This window comes from Heteronotia binoei, chromosome 6 (genome assembly GCF_032191835.1).
Source record: "Heteronotia binoei isolate CCM8104 ecotype False Entrance Well chromosome 6, APGP_CSIRO_Hbin_v1, whole genome shotgun sequence".
NCBI classification, from domain to species: domain Eukaryota; kingdom Metazoa; phylum Chordata; class Lepidosauria; order Squamata; family Gekkonidae; genus Heteronotia; species Heteronotia binoei.
The window spans coordinates 106,373,991-106,388,014 of record NC_083228.1 but is presented as its reverse complement, the minus strand read 5'-3'; the positions used below and the strand labels follow the sequence as shown (position 1 = coordinate 106,388,014).

The 14,024-nt window shown below is 42.5% G+C and overlaps 1 protein-coding gene across 1 annotated transcript in view; it reads left to right on the top strand.

Moving 5' to 3' along the window:
- The first annotated feature begins 1,240 nt into the window (after positions 1-1,240).
- PLSCR5 (phospholipid scramblase family member 5) overlaps positions 1,241-14,024 on the top strand; it is a 30,465-nt gene continuing 17,681 nt past the window's right edge. Inside the window, exons 1-2 of the mRNA XM_060240885.1 lie at positions 1,241-1,494; positions 7,525-7,676. Of these exons, the coding sequence (XP_060096868.1) occupies positions 1,482-1,494; positions 7,525-7,676 (165 nt within the window). The 5' untranslated portion in view covers positions 1,241-1,481. The remainder of the gene's footprint in view (positions 1,495-7,524; positions 7,677-14,024) is intronic.

Sequence of the window (14,024 nt, the reverse complement as noted above, 5' to 3'; positions counted from 1 at the left end):
TTGAACTATCATGTTTAATAGCTATAGATAAACCCATTCTCTAGAACATACATGAATCTGCCTTAAACTTGGTCACCTATTTGTCTATCAAGGTCAGTATTGTCTTCTCTGATAACCATTCTCCTGGGTCTCAGGTAGAGGTCTTTCACTTCATTTTATACCTGATCCATTAGGTAGATATTCTTGTGACTGAACCTGGGACCTTCTTCATGCAAGACAGATATTCTACTGCTAAACCATGACCATGTCTATGTCTAATTAAGCCACCTGAATGCTGATCAACATAGTATATATATTTTTTGTCACAGTGAGACTACTGAAATCTCATGGAGACTACTGAAACCCTGAGTCCGCTTGCGGAGAGGGCAGGATATAAATTAAAGGTTATTAAAAAAAATTCACTTGATGATATCACTCAGCCTTGATCTAGAAGCCACCACCACCACATCACATAATTGCGATCCAGCCTGTTATGAAGGCAAATGATGGATGTGTAAATCATAAACTACGAACTATTTACCCTAATTCTCAAAGCCAAAACATTTTAGTTTAATATATAATAACCTTTATGGGGAGCTGAAGAAACTTTAGAAGAAATATAGATAGCTATGAATAAGAATAAGGACTTTCATTCTGCTGAGTTTGCAAGATAGCCTTTCACTGTGTTGCCTTTTTTGTGGTCATTTAACAGTGGTGAATCATGCCTGCGTGATTCGCATGGATGCAATCTCCATGGCAACTTGGTCACTTGAGTTAGAAATATGAGCTGGCAACTCAAGGTTACTCTCTCTCAGTGCTCTTAGAGTAACAATTAGCTTTACAATTGAGGTTCTATTCTGAAGCAAGATCTCCATACCTAAATTCTATCTCCAGAGCAGGTAATGTGTTCCAGCATGCCAAACAGATAGCATTGTTTTCTGGATCTCATCCTCTAAAAGAGCCATCGTCCTTGACAAGTTCAGGATGGTGGTAGGACAAAAATCCAATGCCATGTCAGTGCTTCGTCCATCTGAATAGAAAACATTGTGTTCTGCTTTGGACAGGTATTAAGTCAATGCTTTTCCTTACCTGGTGCTCCTTGCAGCATAGTCTATTAAAAGCTAAAGCAATTAGCAAACGTAGACTGAATCCATGTGCTAAAAACAAATATGGATTTAGCACATTTAATTTCTGAATAAGCATAAGTGCTGTTTATTTTCCTTGTTTATCCTGATGCAAAATGCACCGGAAGTAAGTAATCTATATCTATTGTTTTTCTTGCTTACAAGCATCAGCTCCCCCTGTTGTCCATACAATGCATCATTCTGGAATATGAGAAAGGAGCCGTGTTTCTTTGCAATTCTTTTGTAACCTGACATGAAGCAGACAGACACCTTCTGAAGTTTTGTGCATGCTGTGCTTCTTCTTTTTTTCCTTGCTGCAATAAGAAAAGCCTTTTCTTTTAACCTGGCTTCCTTTGAAGAAGTGACTCAGGCAGCTTCATGGCCTCTCAAGGTAAGCAATTATATATAACCTATAAAGACATGTTTACCAAGACAAAAAAAGACAAGAAAAGAAACCCAGACCCTTACAGTATAGCACTCAGCAATTTAATTAAGCAGGAAAGTAACAGTTTCAAGGCACAGTAATTCTGCTCTGTCTCTGCGTTGCACACCGGAGCCAGAAATCTGTAAGAGAATGTCAACTAATATAAACATAAACTTAACCTTACCTTGCCTCTTGATCATGTGATGCTGGTTTTATCTAAGCCTGCCTTATGTTTGCCTATGCATACTATTTATTTGGTAATACAAAACATGGAAAGGTCAGGCTCCCATTAAAAGGTTTGTGTCCTTCAAGGAGGCTTCGCTTGAGAAATGTTGCACCCAGAAGTACTAATCATGGTTGACAAAATTCCTGCTAACTAGGAAAACTGAATGCAATCAGGCTGAACAGAAAGTGCTTGTCGAGGTTCTTTTGCCTTCGCTAGAGGCAGTTAACTTTTCATTAAAGGTGAAAACTGCAGGCAACTAGAAATCCTCTCAAGCCTCTTTCTTCCACTTAACAAAAAGATTAAATGTTACACTTTCAAAATGAAGACAAATTCCTCACTTACACTTTCTAGGGCAATGCTTTAAATAGCACAGGTGTTAAAATTTGGTGTATGGGCTTTTTGGGTATAATGAGAGATTCTCACCCAAACTTGATTCTCCCTGAAGAAAAATTATAAACATAATGCACCTTTCATATTCTTCAGGACTGCATAATTTTTTAATGACTCTCTTTGTTTCATATCAACCCTGTGATCCACTTAAGTTTTGTAAACTGATGCAGTTCTTCGTAAGATAGCAAAAAGTCAGTTCCTTCATCTATAGAAGGACCAACTTCGCATTGATGTGTGAAGACAAAAACCTGATGACATACCTTACAAAATTAAACATGCCATTTAAATGATACCAGGTAGTGTGGTGTAATGTTTCAGTGGTGGTAAATCATCAGGAACCAGTAGCTTTCTAACAGCAAAGAAGCACGAACCATCTGCTGTAATCCTAAACAGAGCTATCCCCTTTTAAATCCATTGAACATCAATGATCGTAGAAAGGTGTAATTGTTTATGAAACAACTGATGAACACACGTCTAATCAGCAGCCAGTGGATCAAATAAAAACTGCATCATGCGCTATATTTATAATGTACTGTATTTTAAGTGTAGGAAAAATTACTGAAATAGTATCCTGAGTGCTGCTGTAACAGATGCAAAAGATCATGCCCACACTCTTCAGAATGCTTTCCATGAATATTTAGTACACGTGATGCTCAGTTTTTAAAGTCTGACTTACAGGGCAGGTGTCACTTTTCTTTCTTTCACTCCCCTCACTTTCTCACTCTCTCACTCAAAAATTACACTGACACTTGGTCTGTAAAACTTCACGGCATTTCGTGTAAGATGAGTTTCAGCAACAACAGGACTCTGTGAAGTAAAGCGATGCAGGAAGAACATATGAAATATTTATGATCCAGTTATACATTTTTTAAAAGTTAGATAGAAATTCAAAGGGATTCCTTCTCCTTCCTGTGGTCCTAGGCTTTGAAGGAAAGCTGTGGCTGAAATGATAAATTAAGATCAAAATGTGATTACATGATGAAACAGCCACGCTCACATTCAAATAATGCTTTCTTTTCAAGACTGCAAGAGCTGAACCGAGCACTTTACAGTGACATTCACAGGGCCAAAAAGAGAGACTCTTGCTGGGTTTTTCCAAAATGGGGTATCTGACCTTTTCAGAGGTCACTGACATCCTGAGAAAGTGTCTGGTAGGACTTACCACCAGAGGGAGGAAGAGAGAGCTGAAGTGACTTGGATTTCCTATGACTTGAGAGAGAGGACAGGCAGGGAAGCAACAGGGCTTGAGAGTGTAGAGACCATTGCTAGATAGGGTACGATGCCACACAAGGCAGAGCAATAGGCTTGCATCCTTTTTATCAGGAACTCACTTGCATATTAGGCCACACACCCTGATGTCACTATTGTTTTGCACTGGGCTTTTTTTTAAAGAAAAAGCCCAGCAGGAACTCATTTGCATATTATGCCACACACCCTGACACCAAGCCAGCAGGAACTGTGTTCCTATGCATTCCTGCTCAAAAAAAGCCCTGCTTTTAATAGAGAGCAAAATGGGATGCAGAAAGAAACACCTGAGAACTCAGTTTCTCACATGATTAGAGGAAAGAGGGAAGTCCTGTTTATTCGCTCACTATAAGATTCTATTCTAGAGAACTACCCTTCACTATGAACATCCAATGTAGAAGGGAGGGAAGCCATATATTGTAGAAAATGCAGTATATATCCCCAAGTGTAATATATTACATACTCATATTACATACCATAAAAGGTTTTGCATTCCTTCTAGTGTTCTTAATTTATTTTAACTGTAGTTTGTTTAAATGTTCTACTGTTTAAATGTTTTTATGTTTGCTGTCTTGTGGACCCTGATTGTGTAGCAAAGCAGCAGAAAGAAGCTTCAAATAAATAAATGAAGACTGTATTTCCCCCTCCATATGAGTCAGTGGCAGCTAACATTCGCTGTAAGCTGTGGAGTCTTGTGAGCAAAAGTTCTACTTTGTGAACTACTGGCCTTAAAACTGTGAGTGAGCGATTTGACTACTGCATAGATTAGTTTGCTCTGGGGTCATCCTTCCTGAGCTAAGACAAAAATGACTGAGCTGGCGGCCAAAAAACTATGAGCTAGCTCACACAACTCAGCTTACAGGGAACACTGGTGGCAGCTACTGACTCGTTTAGGAGAAAGAAAGAAAATGGATGTACTTAGGGACACCACTGCAATAAAGCTAAGTCTTATCCTGGTAATGAAGGATGAGCTCTATGTTTAGATTGAAAATTGATTACAGATTGTTAGCCTTGGCCTTCAAAGTTTAAATAAAAATGAATCCTCCCCAAAAGCTATCAACATTATTCTGTGCACATGTAGTTTCATACTGCTGTACCTATAGAAGTGTCCTGCCCCTTCATAAGCCAGTCCATACTGTTTGTCAGTGAATTTCCAACAGATGTTGAATCTGCTATAGGACGGGGTGGGGGCTGTAGCCGATTTACAGTCAAGGGACCATTGTATGGTGAGAAGATGTGAAGCTTTATAGAACTCCAAAAATTCCCTCTCTGCACCCACTTTCACTCCATCCCAGGCTTCAGACCTGCACTGCCCACTATCATCTCATTAGTGCATAGTCAGGGATAATTCTGAAGGCAATTCTGAAGGCAGTCAGCAGCCTGTCTGTGGGAAGGTATTCCAAGAACAGGTACTAGAGTTTATATGCTATTAGGCAGCAACAACAACTACATGGCTAGGTATGTAGTCTTTGGATCTTGCTGATTGATGGGGATCTGCACAGACCTGTAGATGCCAATTTTCCACCCAGTGGAATGACATCTTAAGGAAATGGTCAAGGATCTCCCATCTTCAAAAGAGAGAGATGGTAAGCCTATCTTTGCTCAATTTTGGCATTCTTGTGCAACTACAATCACATCTTGTTAAACCCTAATGTAATCACAAGTGATTTGTTCTTTCTGGGGTATCTTATGACCTAAAAGCAGCGTCTGGCAGGTCCTGGCTCTAAAGTAAAACAGGGTTTGTCTCTTTCTATTCTACCCTTGTCCATCTTGCCTGCTGTGATGGACCATGCTTAAAGGCCATGCAAATGAGTAACAGCTAATATTCCCTTACTCTGGTTGGGGAATTGCAGTTAACTGACAAGAAAGGGAGTTAGACAGTTGGTGGAGCAGTTGGTGAGAAGAGGAGCTGGAGATTGGATCGAGAAGAGAGTGGTTGCTTGAGACACTCTCTCATGTGAGAAAAGCTTAATAAAGCAGAGTCTGTGTTGGAGTTAGTGTGGCATGGCTTGGGATCAATGTTCCCTTTAAGCCAAGTTAGTGTGAGCTAGCTCACAGTTTTTTAGTCTTCAGCTCACACATTTTTGTCTTAGCTCAGGAAGTATGACCCCAGAGCATACTAATTTATGCAGTAGCTCACAACTTTAATGCCAGTAGCTCACAAAGTAGAATTTTTGCTCACAAGACTGCAGCTAGCGGGAACATTGCTTGGGATATATGAAAGACTAATGGGAGATTGTTCCCAAAGTACAAACATTCTCTGTGTGTGGAAAACAAAGAATCACATCTTGAGAGGGAATTTTAGTTCTCCAGTATTAAGCTTACTGTCCAGGGGGAGAAGACTGTCAGTCTGGAAGATCAGGATTTGGCAAAGGATGTGCAGTGGCACTGAAAGACCCTCCAATGCCAAAGTTCCAGGTTATTTATCTTCTCTCTCTCGGCTTGGCTTCGCGAACGAAGATTTAAGAAGGGTGCAATAGTCCACGTTTGCTGCAGGCTCGCTGGTGGCTGACAAGACCAATGTGGGACAGGCAGGTCCGGCCACAGCGGCTGCAGGGAAAAGTCTGATTTAGGGTTGGTCCTGTAGCAGTGCGATTCTTCCTCAATCTCCTTTTGTCCTCAAGACCAGCTATGCGTGCGTTCTCAAAGGAAGAGACAGCCTGGTGGATGGTGTGCCTCCATGCTTTGCGATCTGAGGCTAGGTCAGACCACTGGTGATGGTTGATGTGACAGGTGCTAAGGGATTTCTTCAAGGAGTCCTTGTACCTCTTCTTTGGTGCCCCTCTATTTCGATGGCCGGTGGAGAGTTCGCCATACAGGGCAATCTTGGGAAGGCGGTGGTTTTCCATCCTAGAAATATGCCCTGCCCAGCGCAGCTGCGTCTTCAACAGCAGTGCCTCGATGCTGGTAACCTCTGCCTGCTTGAGGACTTCAGTGTTGGTCACAAAGTCACTCCAGTGGATGTTGAGGATGGTGCGAAGGCAGCGCTGATGAAAGCGCTCAAGGAGTCGCAGATGATGACGGTATAAAACCCACGATTCGGAGCCATAGATGAGGGTTGTCATCACAACCGCTTTGTAAACATTGATCTTTGTGCCTTTTTTCAGATGCTTGTTGCTCCACACTCTTTTGTGCAGTCGGCCAAATGCACGGTTTGCCTTTGCCAGCCTGTTGTCAATCTCCTTGTCGATCTTGGCATCTGAGGAGATGATGCACCCCAGGTAGCTGAACTGCTGGACTGTCTTCAGAACTGATTCACCCACAGTGATGCAGGGAGGGTGATAATCTTCCTGGGGTGCAGGCTGGTGGAGAACTTCTGTCTTCTTCAGACTAACTTCTAGGCCGAATAGCTTGGCAGCCTCTGCAAAGCAGGACGTCATATGCTGCAGAGCTGATACCGAGTGGGAGACGAGTGCAGCATCATCAGCAAACAGTAGCTCTCGGATGAGTTTTTCCATTGTCTTGGAGTGTGCCTTTAGTCGCCTCAGGTTGAACAGGCTGCCATCGGTGCGATAGCGGATGTAGACACCATCGTCCTCATCTAGATCTACTGCGGCTCTTTGAAGCATCTTATTTATCTTAAAGGGGAGAAAATAACAGTCTTACCAGAGAAAAGGGCTCTAGCGGGAAGACCTCAGTCTTAACCAAAGGGACAACTCTGAGTACAATCTCAAGACTGTATGATTATCTTGTGTGAAGTAAAAAGGAAATCTGTGCCAAACAAAATATAAGTCTAAGCATTACAACATTGGCTAAAGTTTCAGTGAAAGTCAAACAACGTTAAGGGTAAAACTGTATCTTGTGAAGTCAGCAGTCTCAGATGCAGTACTGAGTTAAATATTTTATGTATACTTTATTTTTAATGCTGATTTAATGTCAAAATGTTTTAATGTTCACTGTCTTGGGGACTCCATTTGAGTGGAAAGGTGGCACAAAATGGTTTTTAAATAAATACTGCTGGATGCTACCAGTAGCCTATGACATTTCTACACAGAACTCAAAGGAAACAAGATAAGCACAGTGGTCATTTTCAATATCAACAATTGGTTGTAACAAACAAATCAGCTATGCTGATCAATTTTAACTGACAAAAGCAACCCCCCCCCCCATTCTTAATGTTTATTTATTTCATGCAGATATTCCTGGCCACATTCATAAACCCCTAGAGGATCCTCTGCCTGGTTCTCCAGATCCTCCAGAGCAACTTAAACCTTCAGAGACAACCACCATCTGTAAACAAGCCCAACCCACTGCCAGTTTGCCTCCTGGTTTGGAATATCTACGCCAGGTTGTATTGTTTTCCAAATACTTATGTTATGGGCAGTTTTCGTACCTACAAAGAAAACTTCCAAACAATGAATTTTCAGCAGCAACAAGTAGGGTTTATTTACGTGGTTTGCAAAGCAGGTGTGATCTCTCTGAGGTCTGTATGCAATACAGCTCATTTTTAAGGCTTCCCGACGCATAGCTCCCCTCCCATAGTATCTCACCCTCTAGCCAATCCTGGCTGTTGACGGAGGGCGTACAATCTACCTTGTGACTGACGCTCTGATCTCATCCTACCCTTATTTGGACATTCTGTTTCCCCGGTATCATTAATACTTGCTAAGCGAGAAAACAGTGATTTGCAGCGATAGCATTATAAAATTTGGGACTTTTAGCATGAGTAATGGTGAGAGGAATAAATAGCTAATTGCAGCGATAGCAATTTTAACGAAGTTTGGGACTTTCCATGACTAATTGCCTGCAAGGCGTTTCCACCATCTGGTTTTATCTTGGGCAATTTCCAACGTGGTCTGCTGTATTTCATATGTCCAGCCCACTTGCTGACAGGCCTGATGTACTCTAGTAACCAGCTTGTGGTGTTCAAGATACCTGTGTTTTTACCTTTATCACTTAGAAGATTTCATCAGATGTGTTAATGGAACCCATCTTATATTTATTCCTTTTTTACCTTAACAATTCCTTGTGGCTTTATTTTCCTGTAAAGCTGCAACATAAATATGCAGGCTTATTTATTTTCCTTGGAAATTACCATAAATTATTTCTCTGGGTGGAAGTAGGGGGCTAATTTTGAAACAGTTCATCCCTCTCATTGCAAACCACCAACTCCCCCTTCATGCTATTATTGGGGATTCCTGTATCCCAGGAAAAATATTTTGAGGATATCTGAGGTTGTAGCAAGGGGAAGCAAGAATGTCATGCTCTGTCGATAGAAACCCCTTCCAACCAACAGGAATCCTTCACTGGATCCAAATCAATCTTTCTTCCTCTTAATTTACTATTTTATTTTGGATGTTCTTTTGTTCAATATTTTTTTAACTGAGCGAAACAGGATTATTCTAGATGATGCTTTCTCCTTGTGGGCCATTTTACATTGCTTGGTCAAACAGGGATTTCATACTACAACACAACTTATAAAATGTCATGTAAACCAGTGGCACCTTTGAGTTTCTCCACTGGGATTTTGCATTGCTGTAGGAGGGGCTTCAGTTCAGCGACAGAGAGTATGACTTGGATGCAGAAAGTTTCAGCTTCAGTCACAGGATTCTCCAGTTAAAATACTTCATCTTGAGAAAGACCCACATCTACCTGCAATCTTCTCCAACCACCTGCCAGAAAAGGCAGACGATTAGAGACGTAACAATTTATTAAGGCCAACCGTCTGAAGTTATAAATATGAGAAAATATTTATGTTCCTCCAGGAAAGCATTAGGTTGAATCCAAAGACACTCTTACATGTACAAAATACACTCTTCCTTCAGAGGGGAAACCTTCCATAACTTGTATTAGAACCCTTGTGGAACGTGGGGGGAACCCCAGATTGTAGGTGCACAGTAAAACACAAGAAGGCTGAAACTAAATTATAAACCCATTTCTTGTATGGCTATCAGTGAACTAAAAGGACAAGGACATCCAACACTGTTTTTCACATATATAGCAAGCAGTAGGAGAGTGGCTGAAAAAAGGATGCTTTTACACATATCAGATAATGCACTTTCACAACCATTTGCAACTTCATTTTCCTATGTGAAACAGGAGAATCCACTTGCAAACAATTGCTAAGGTGCATTGAAAATGTATTATCCAACCTGTGTTAAAGCAAGTAACAATTTGGCCTGCATCCAAGTATCTCCATCTACTGGTTCCAAGCAATTGTACAGTCACTTTCAAAAGAGCAGTCAGAAAAATTACTGCAGAACCTGCTCTGGCCTCAGGCTGCAGAACCTGCTTTTGCCCTCACTGGTCTTCCCAAGAGCCAAAATTTACTCTGTAGATGGTAACTGAGCAAGAGCCAGCAGGTAAGGGCTGTCACCTCACAAACCAATGGATCCAGCAAATCTGTCTTCCCAGGTCTCAGCTTAAGTAGGCTAGGATGTAGGCTAGGATGTAGTTGAGCCCAGCTGTATTGCCAACAGATGCCAGTGTTCCTGAAGTAGCTCTGCAGACTGGCCAGAATCCTACAAAGACTTCTCTTGAGTGCCCTGTTCTGCCCTGGTGTTGCATTCAACCAGCTTGGCACTTCCTCTCTTTTGTGCCACTTAGGGTTTTCAATGCCCAGTTGGGGGCAGGGGATCCCCTGGTTTGGAGGCCCTCCCCCTGCTTCAGGGTTATTATAAAGCACAGGGAGGGAAATGTCTGCTGGACACTCCATTATACCTTATGGAGACTGGCCCCCATATGACATAATGGAGAATTGATTCACGGGTATCTGGGGCTTTGGGGGGGGGGTCTGTTTTTTGAGGCAGAAGCACCACATTTTCTCTTCAAAAAGATTGAACCAGGGGGTCCAATTCTATGAGTTCCCAAAGAAGATGCCCTCATCCTCCATTTAAAGGCATTTAAAAGGAACATGCTCCTTTTAAATGTGATGGCCATCACTCGCTTCAGAGTACAATCATGCTTGTCACAACCTTGCTCCTAGCTTCACACACCCCCCCCCCCCCAAAAAAATCCCCAGATATTTCCTGAGTTGGACCTGGCAATCCTAGTGCCACTGCAGCCTGAGCCCTCCACCACCAGCTTTTACATGGACTAGAAGAGGGTCCTAGGGCAGGGAGACTACAGGGCCAAACTTGAGACCTGCACAGCAGATGGGGCTGTTGGAGAGCAGGGCAGAGGAAGGCAGCCTCAGCTGCTGAGGAGGCATCATATGCAGGTGGCACTGCAGTGCCCGGTCCTTTCTGCTCGCTCTGGTCCTCCTGAGTCACTGACCTTGGCTCCTTCCTTGGGGATCCTGAGTCAGAATGACTGAGTAGGCTGGAGGGGGTCATGATAGAATCAATGTGTTAACTCACTGCATGGATCCCTGTACTAACTTTTGCAGAGTAACACAGCACAAGCAGCTGCATTCCTTGGTGCTTGGTTGCCACATTCTCTCATAGTTTGCTTGTTAACAGTTTTAATGCTTAAATCTATAGTAGATCAGCAGTATCCCTTTCCGAAGGATAGAGGTGAGCAAGTTACCTACAGCCAAAGCAAAACTTCATCTTGAGAGTTTCTTCTGGATTTGAAGAATGGCTTTCATTTGGCAGAGTTTGACACCTCCCAGGATAGGGCAATTCACAAAGGGCATTTTCGCACTGACCTTAATCAGCAGCGACGCCCCTCTTCACCGCGCAGGATCGGCGCAGATTTTGCACTAATTGCCGCGGAGCACCCGGAAGAGCCGGAAAGTCCCGCGGCTTTTGCGGCGCAAATGGAAACTGGGTTTTGGCGGTTTCCGTTTGCGCCGCAAAAGCCGCGGGACTTTCCGGCTCTTCCGGGTGCTCCGCGGCAATTAGTGCGAAATCCGCGCCGATCCTGCGCGGTGAAGAGGGGCATCGCTGCTGATTAAGGTCAGTGCGAAAACGTCCAAACTGAATTTATAAGTAAATAAATAAATAAATATTCTCTTCTTACTACAAACCAATCAACCTACCACTAGATTAGTTCTAATAATAGATATGACGTTAGAAGTAATCTGTTACATGTATTTTAGAAACTTGACCAAGCATAGACAGGGCAAAATATAAAATTAAATGATTTCAAGAGGTATTTAATCTAAACAGCCTAGTATGTTTTGGAAAGTTAGTTGCTCAGACCAATATACATCACACAAGCTTCTGCTTGCAGTCCAACACAGACTTATAGACTTTAAGGATCTTGAGACTGCTGAATTGCATGGGCCTAAGTATGCTTAGCTGTTGGACTGGACCCTTGAGTTGGTATGGAGTAGGCTATTTTGGACTGATTTGGTGATGTGTAAAAATGATTATCTGGATCTTTATCCCCTTACCTCTAAAGAGCTCAATACACATAGTTCTCCACTTCCCTATCCTATAAGGACATAAGAGAAGCCATGTTGGATCAGGCCAATGGCCCATCCAGTCCAACACTCTGTGTCACACAGTGGCCAAAATATATATACACTGTGGCTAATAGCTACTGATGGACCTCCGCTCCATATTTTTATCCAATCCCCCCTTGAAGCTGGTTATGCTTGTAGCCACCACCAACTCCTGTGGCAGTGAGTTCCACATGTTAATCACCCTTTGGCTGAAGAAGGACTTCCTTTTATCCATTTTAACCTGACTGCTCAGCAATTTCATGGAATGCCCAGGAGTTCTTGTATTGTGAGAAAGGGAGAAAAGTACGGTACTTCTTCCTCTACCTTCTCTGTCCCATGCATAGTCTTGTAAACCTCTATCATGAGAGCTGAGAAAGAATTACTTAACAAAGGTTATGCACAGGTAAGCCCCAAGGATATGTATTCAGGAGTACGTCCCACTGAGTTCAACAGGACTCAGTATGTTTAGGATTGTAACCAGGGCTTTTTTGGTAGAAGTTCAGCAAGAACTCATTTGAATATTACACCACACCCCCTGAAGGCAAGCCAGCCGGAACTGCATTCCTGTGTGTTCCTGCTAAAAAAAAGTGAGTTTCATGACTGCTTGCGGATTTGCAGCAAAGGCTTCCTAGGCCCACATGCCAATCACTACACAATTCTGGCTTTATATTTTTAGGCTAATTATTATCACAGGTTGCATAAGTTTATTTACTTCAAATTTCTATCCTGCCCTCTCCGCAAGCAGACTCAGTGTCACACAGCAGAAGCCAGTTTAATCATTTTGTAAATTTCTGCAGAATTCCTTAATTCTGATAGCTTATTGATTGAGATATGAACAACACAAATTTGGGATACCAAACTTCTTAGGCATTTTGTTGCTGTCATGGTACTCTAAAGGACCAATTTATTCAATCTGCTAGTTTGCTGCAGGCTCTGATTTGAAGATTTAGAAAAGCCAGCTTTAAGGTTTTCTAAAAAGTAACTCTTCTGATTTGCAGCTGGACCTGGCTCTGATGAAATCAAACCTAAATTAAGAAACCTTAGAAGTTCTGTCACACTATTGCCCATTCTTAGATCTAAAGGTTCTTGCCTGGGAATATCTTATCTGATCAAACACTTCCAAATGTTTCATGAAGATTGCTAATAGAAAGCCTATTTAAAAATCAGGACAGAGTTGCTTCTCAAATCAAGTTTTAGAATTGCATTTGGAGGTTGCTCCAGTTCCCTCTACCCTTGTTCTTCCTTTATCAAGAAATAACAGAAGTTCCAGCTAATCAGAGGGACAGATTTGTACATAGTCAAATGTGATCATGACAACACCAGTATTGTAAGAGAGGCTTCTGTGTATTCATGGTTCCGATTCTTAATTATTTGGTTTAATGCCAAAGTTTTATAAAGTGGGAATGAAGTGAATTTCTTATCTGAGCCAACATGGTTCAAAGACTTATGTTTTTATCTGATTTCACAGTCTCTTTCTGATGATGATGATGAATTGTGTGTAGTATAGCCTGGAGATCCTAAGATTGTCTGGCATCCAGAAGTTCTCGCTCTTTTAGCATTATGCGCCACTAGGTGGTGTTAGACTTCTTTTTGAGGCAAGAGATGTTTCAAAGGTGGTTTTGCCATTGTCTGCCCCTGTGCCCAGACTCCAGTATTCCTTGGAGGTCACCCTTCCAAATACTAACCTGCTTAGCCTCCAAGATCTGACCAGATTGAGATAGCCTGGGCTACCCCTTCTGACATGACTGGTGGAATTTAAATTTCTGATTAGTCAAGAGCACTGAACATCCCACAAGTCAGTTCAATGAATGAGACTGCAACATAACAGCTTTTACTCACTTGCTTTCCCAATGAAATTGGAGATTAGAGTTTGTGAAGCATAGATCCTACACAGTGTTGCCAGCTCTGGGTTGGAAAATACCAGGAGATTTTGGGGATGGAGATTGAGGAGAGTGGGGTTTGTGGAGGGAGGGATTTCAGTCAGGTATAATCCCATAAAGTCCACCTTCCAAAGTGGCCATTTTCTCCAGGTGAACTATTCTCTGTCACTTGGAGATCAGTTGTAATCAGGGCTGGCCCTAGGGCACATGGCACCCCAGAAAGACTCATGGCCCGCCCCCCTCCTCCATGCTACCACGCCCTGCCACCCCACCCCAATGCACCATGCCCTGCCACCAGCACTGAGGACAAATGGGGGCCCCGGTGGCTTCAGGGCTGTGGGATCCTTCCCCAGCTCCCCAGCCTCCTCCTCCCTCCCTTCCCCACAATTTCAATGCCTGGGAAGGGGTGCTTCTCAGGCTATTTAAA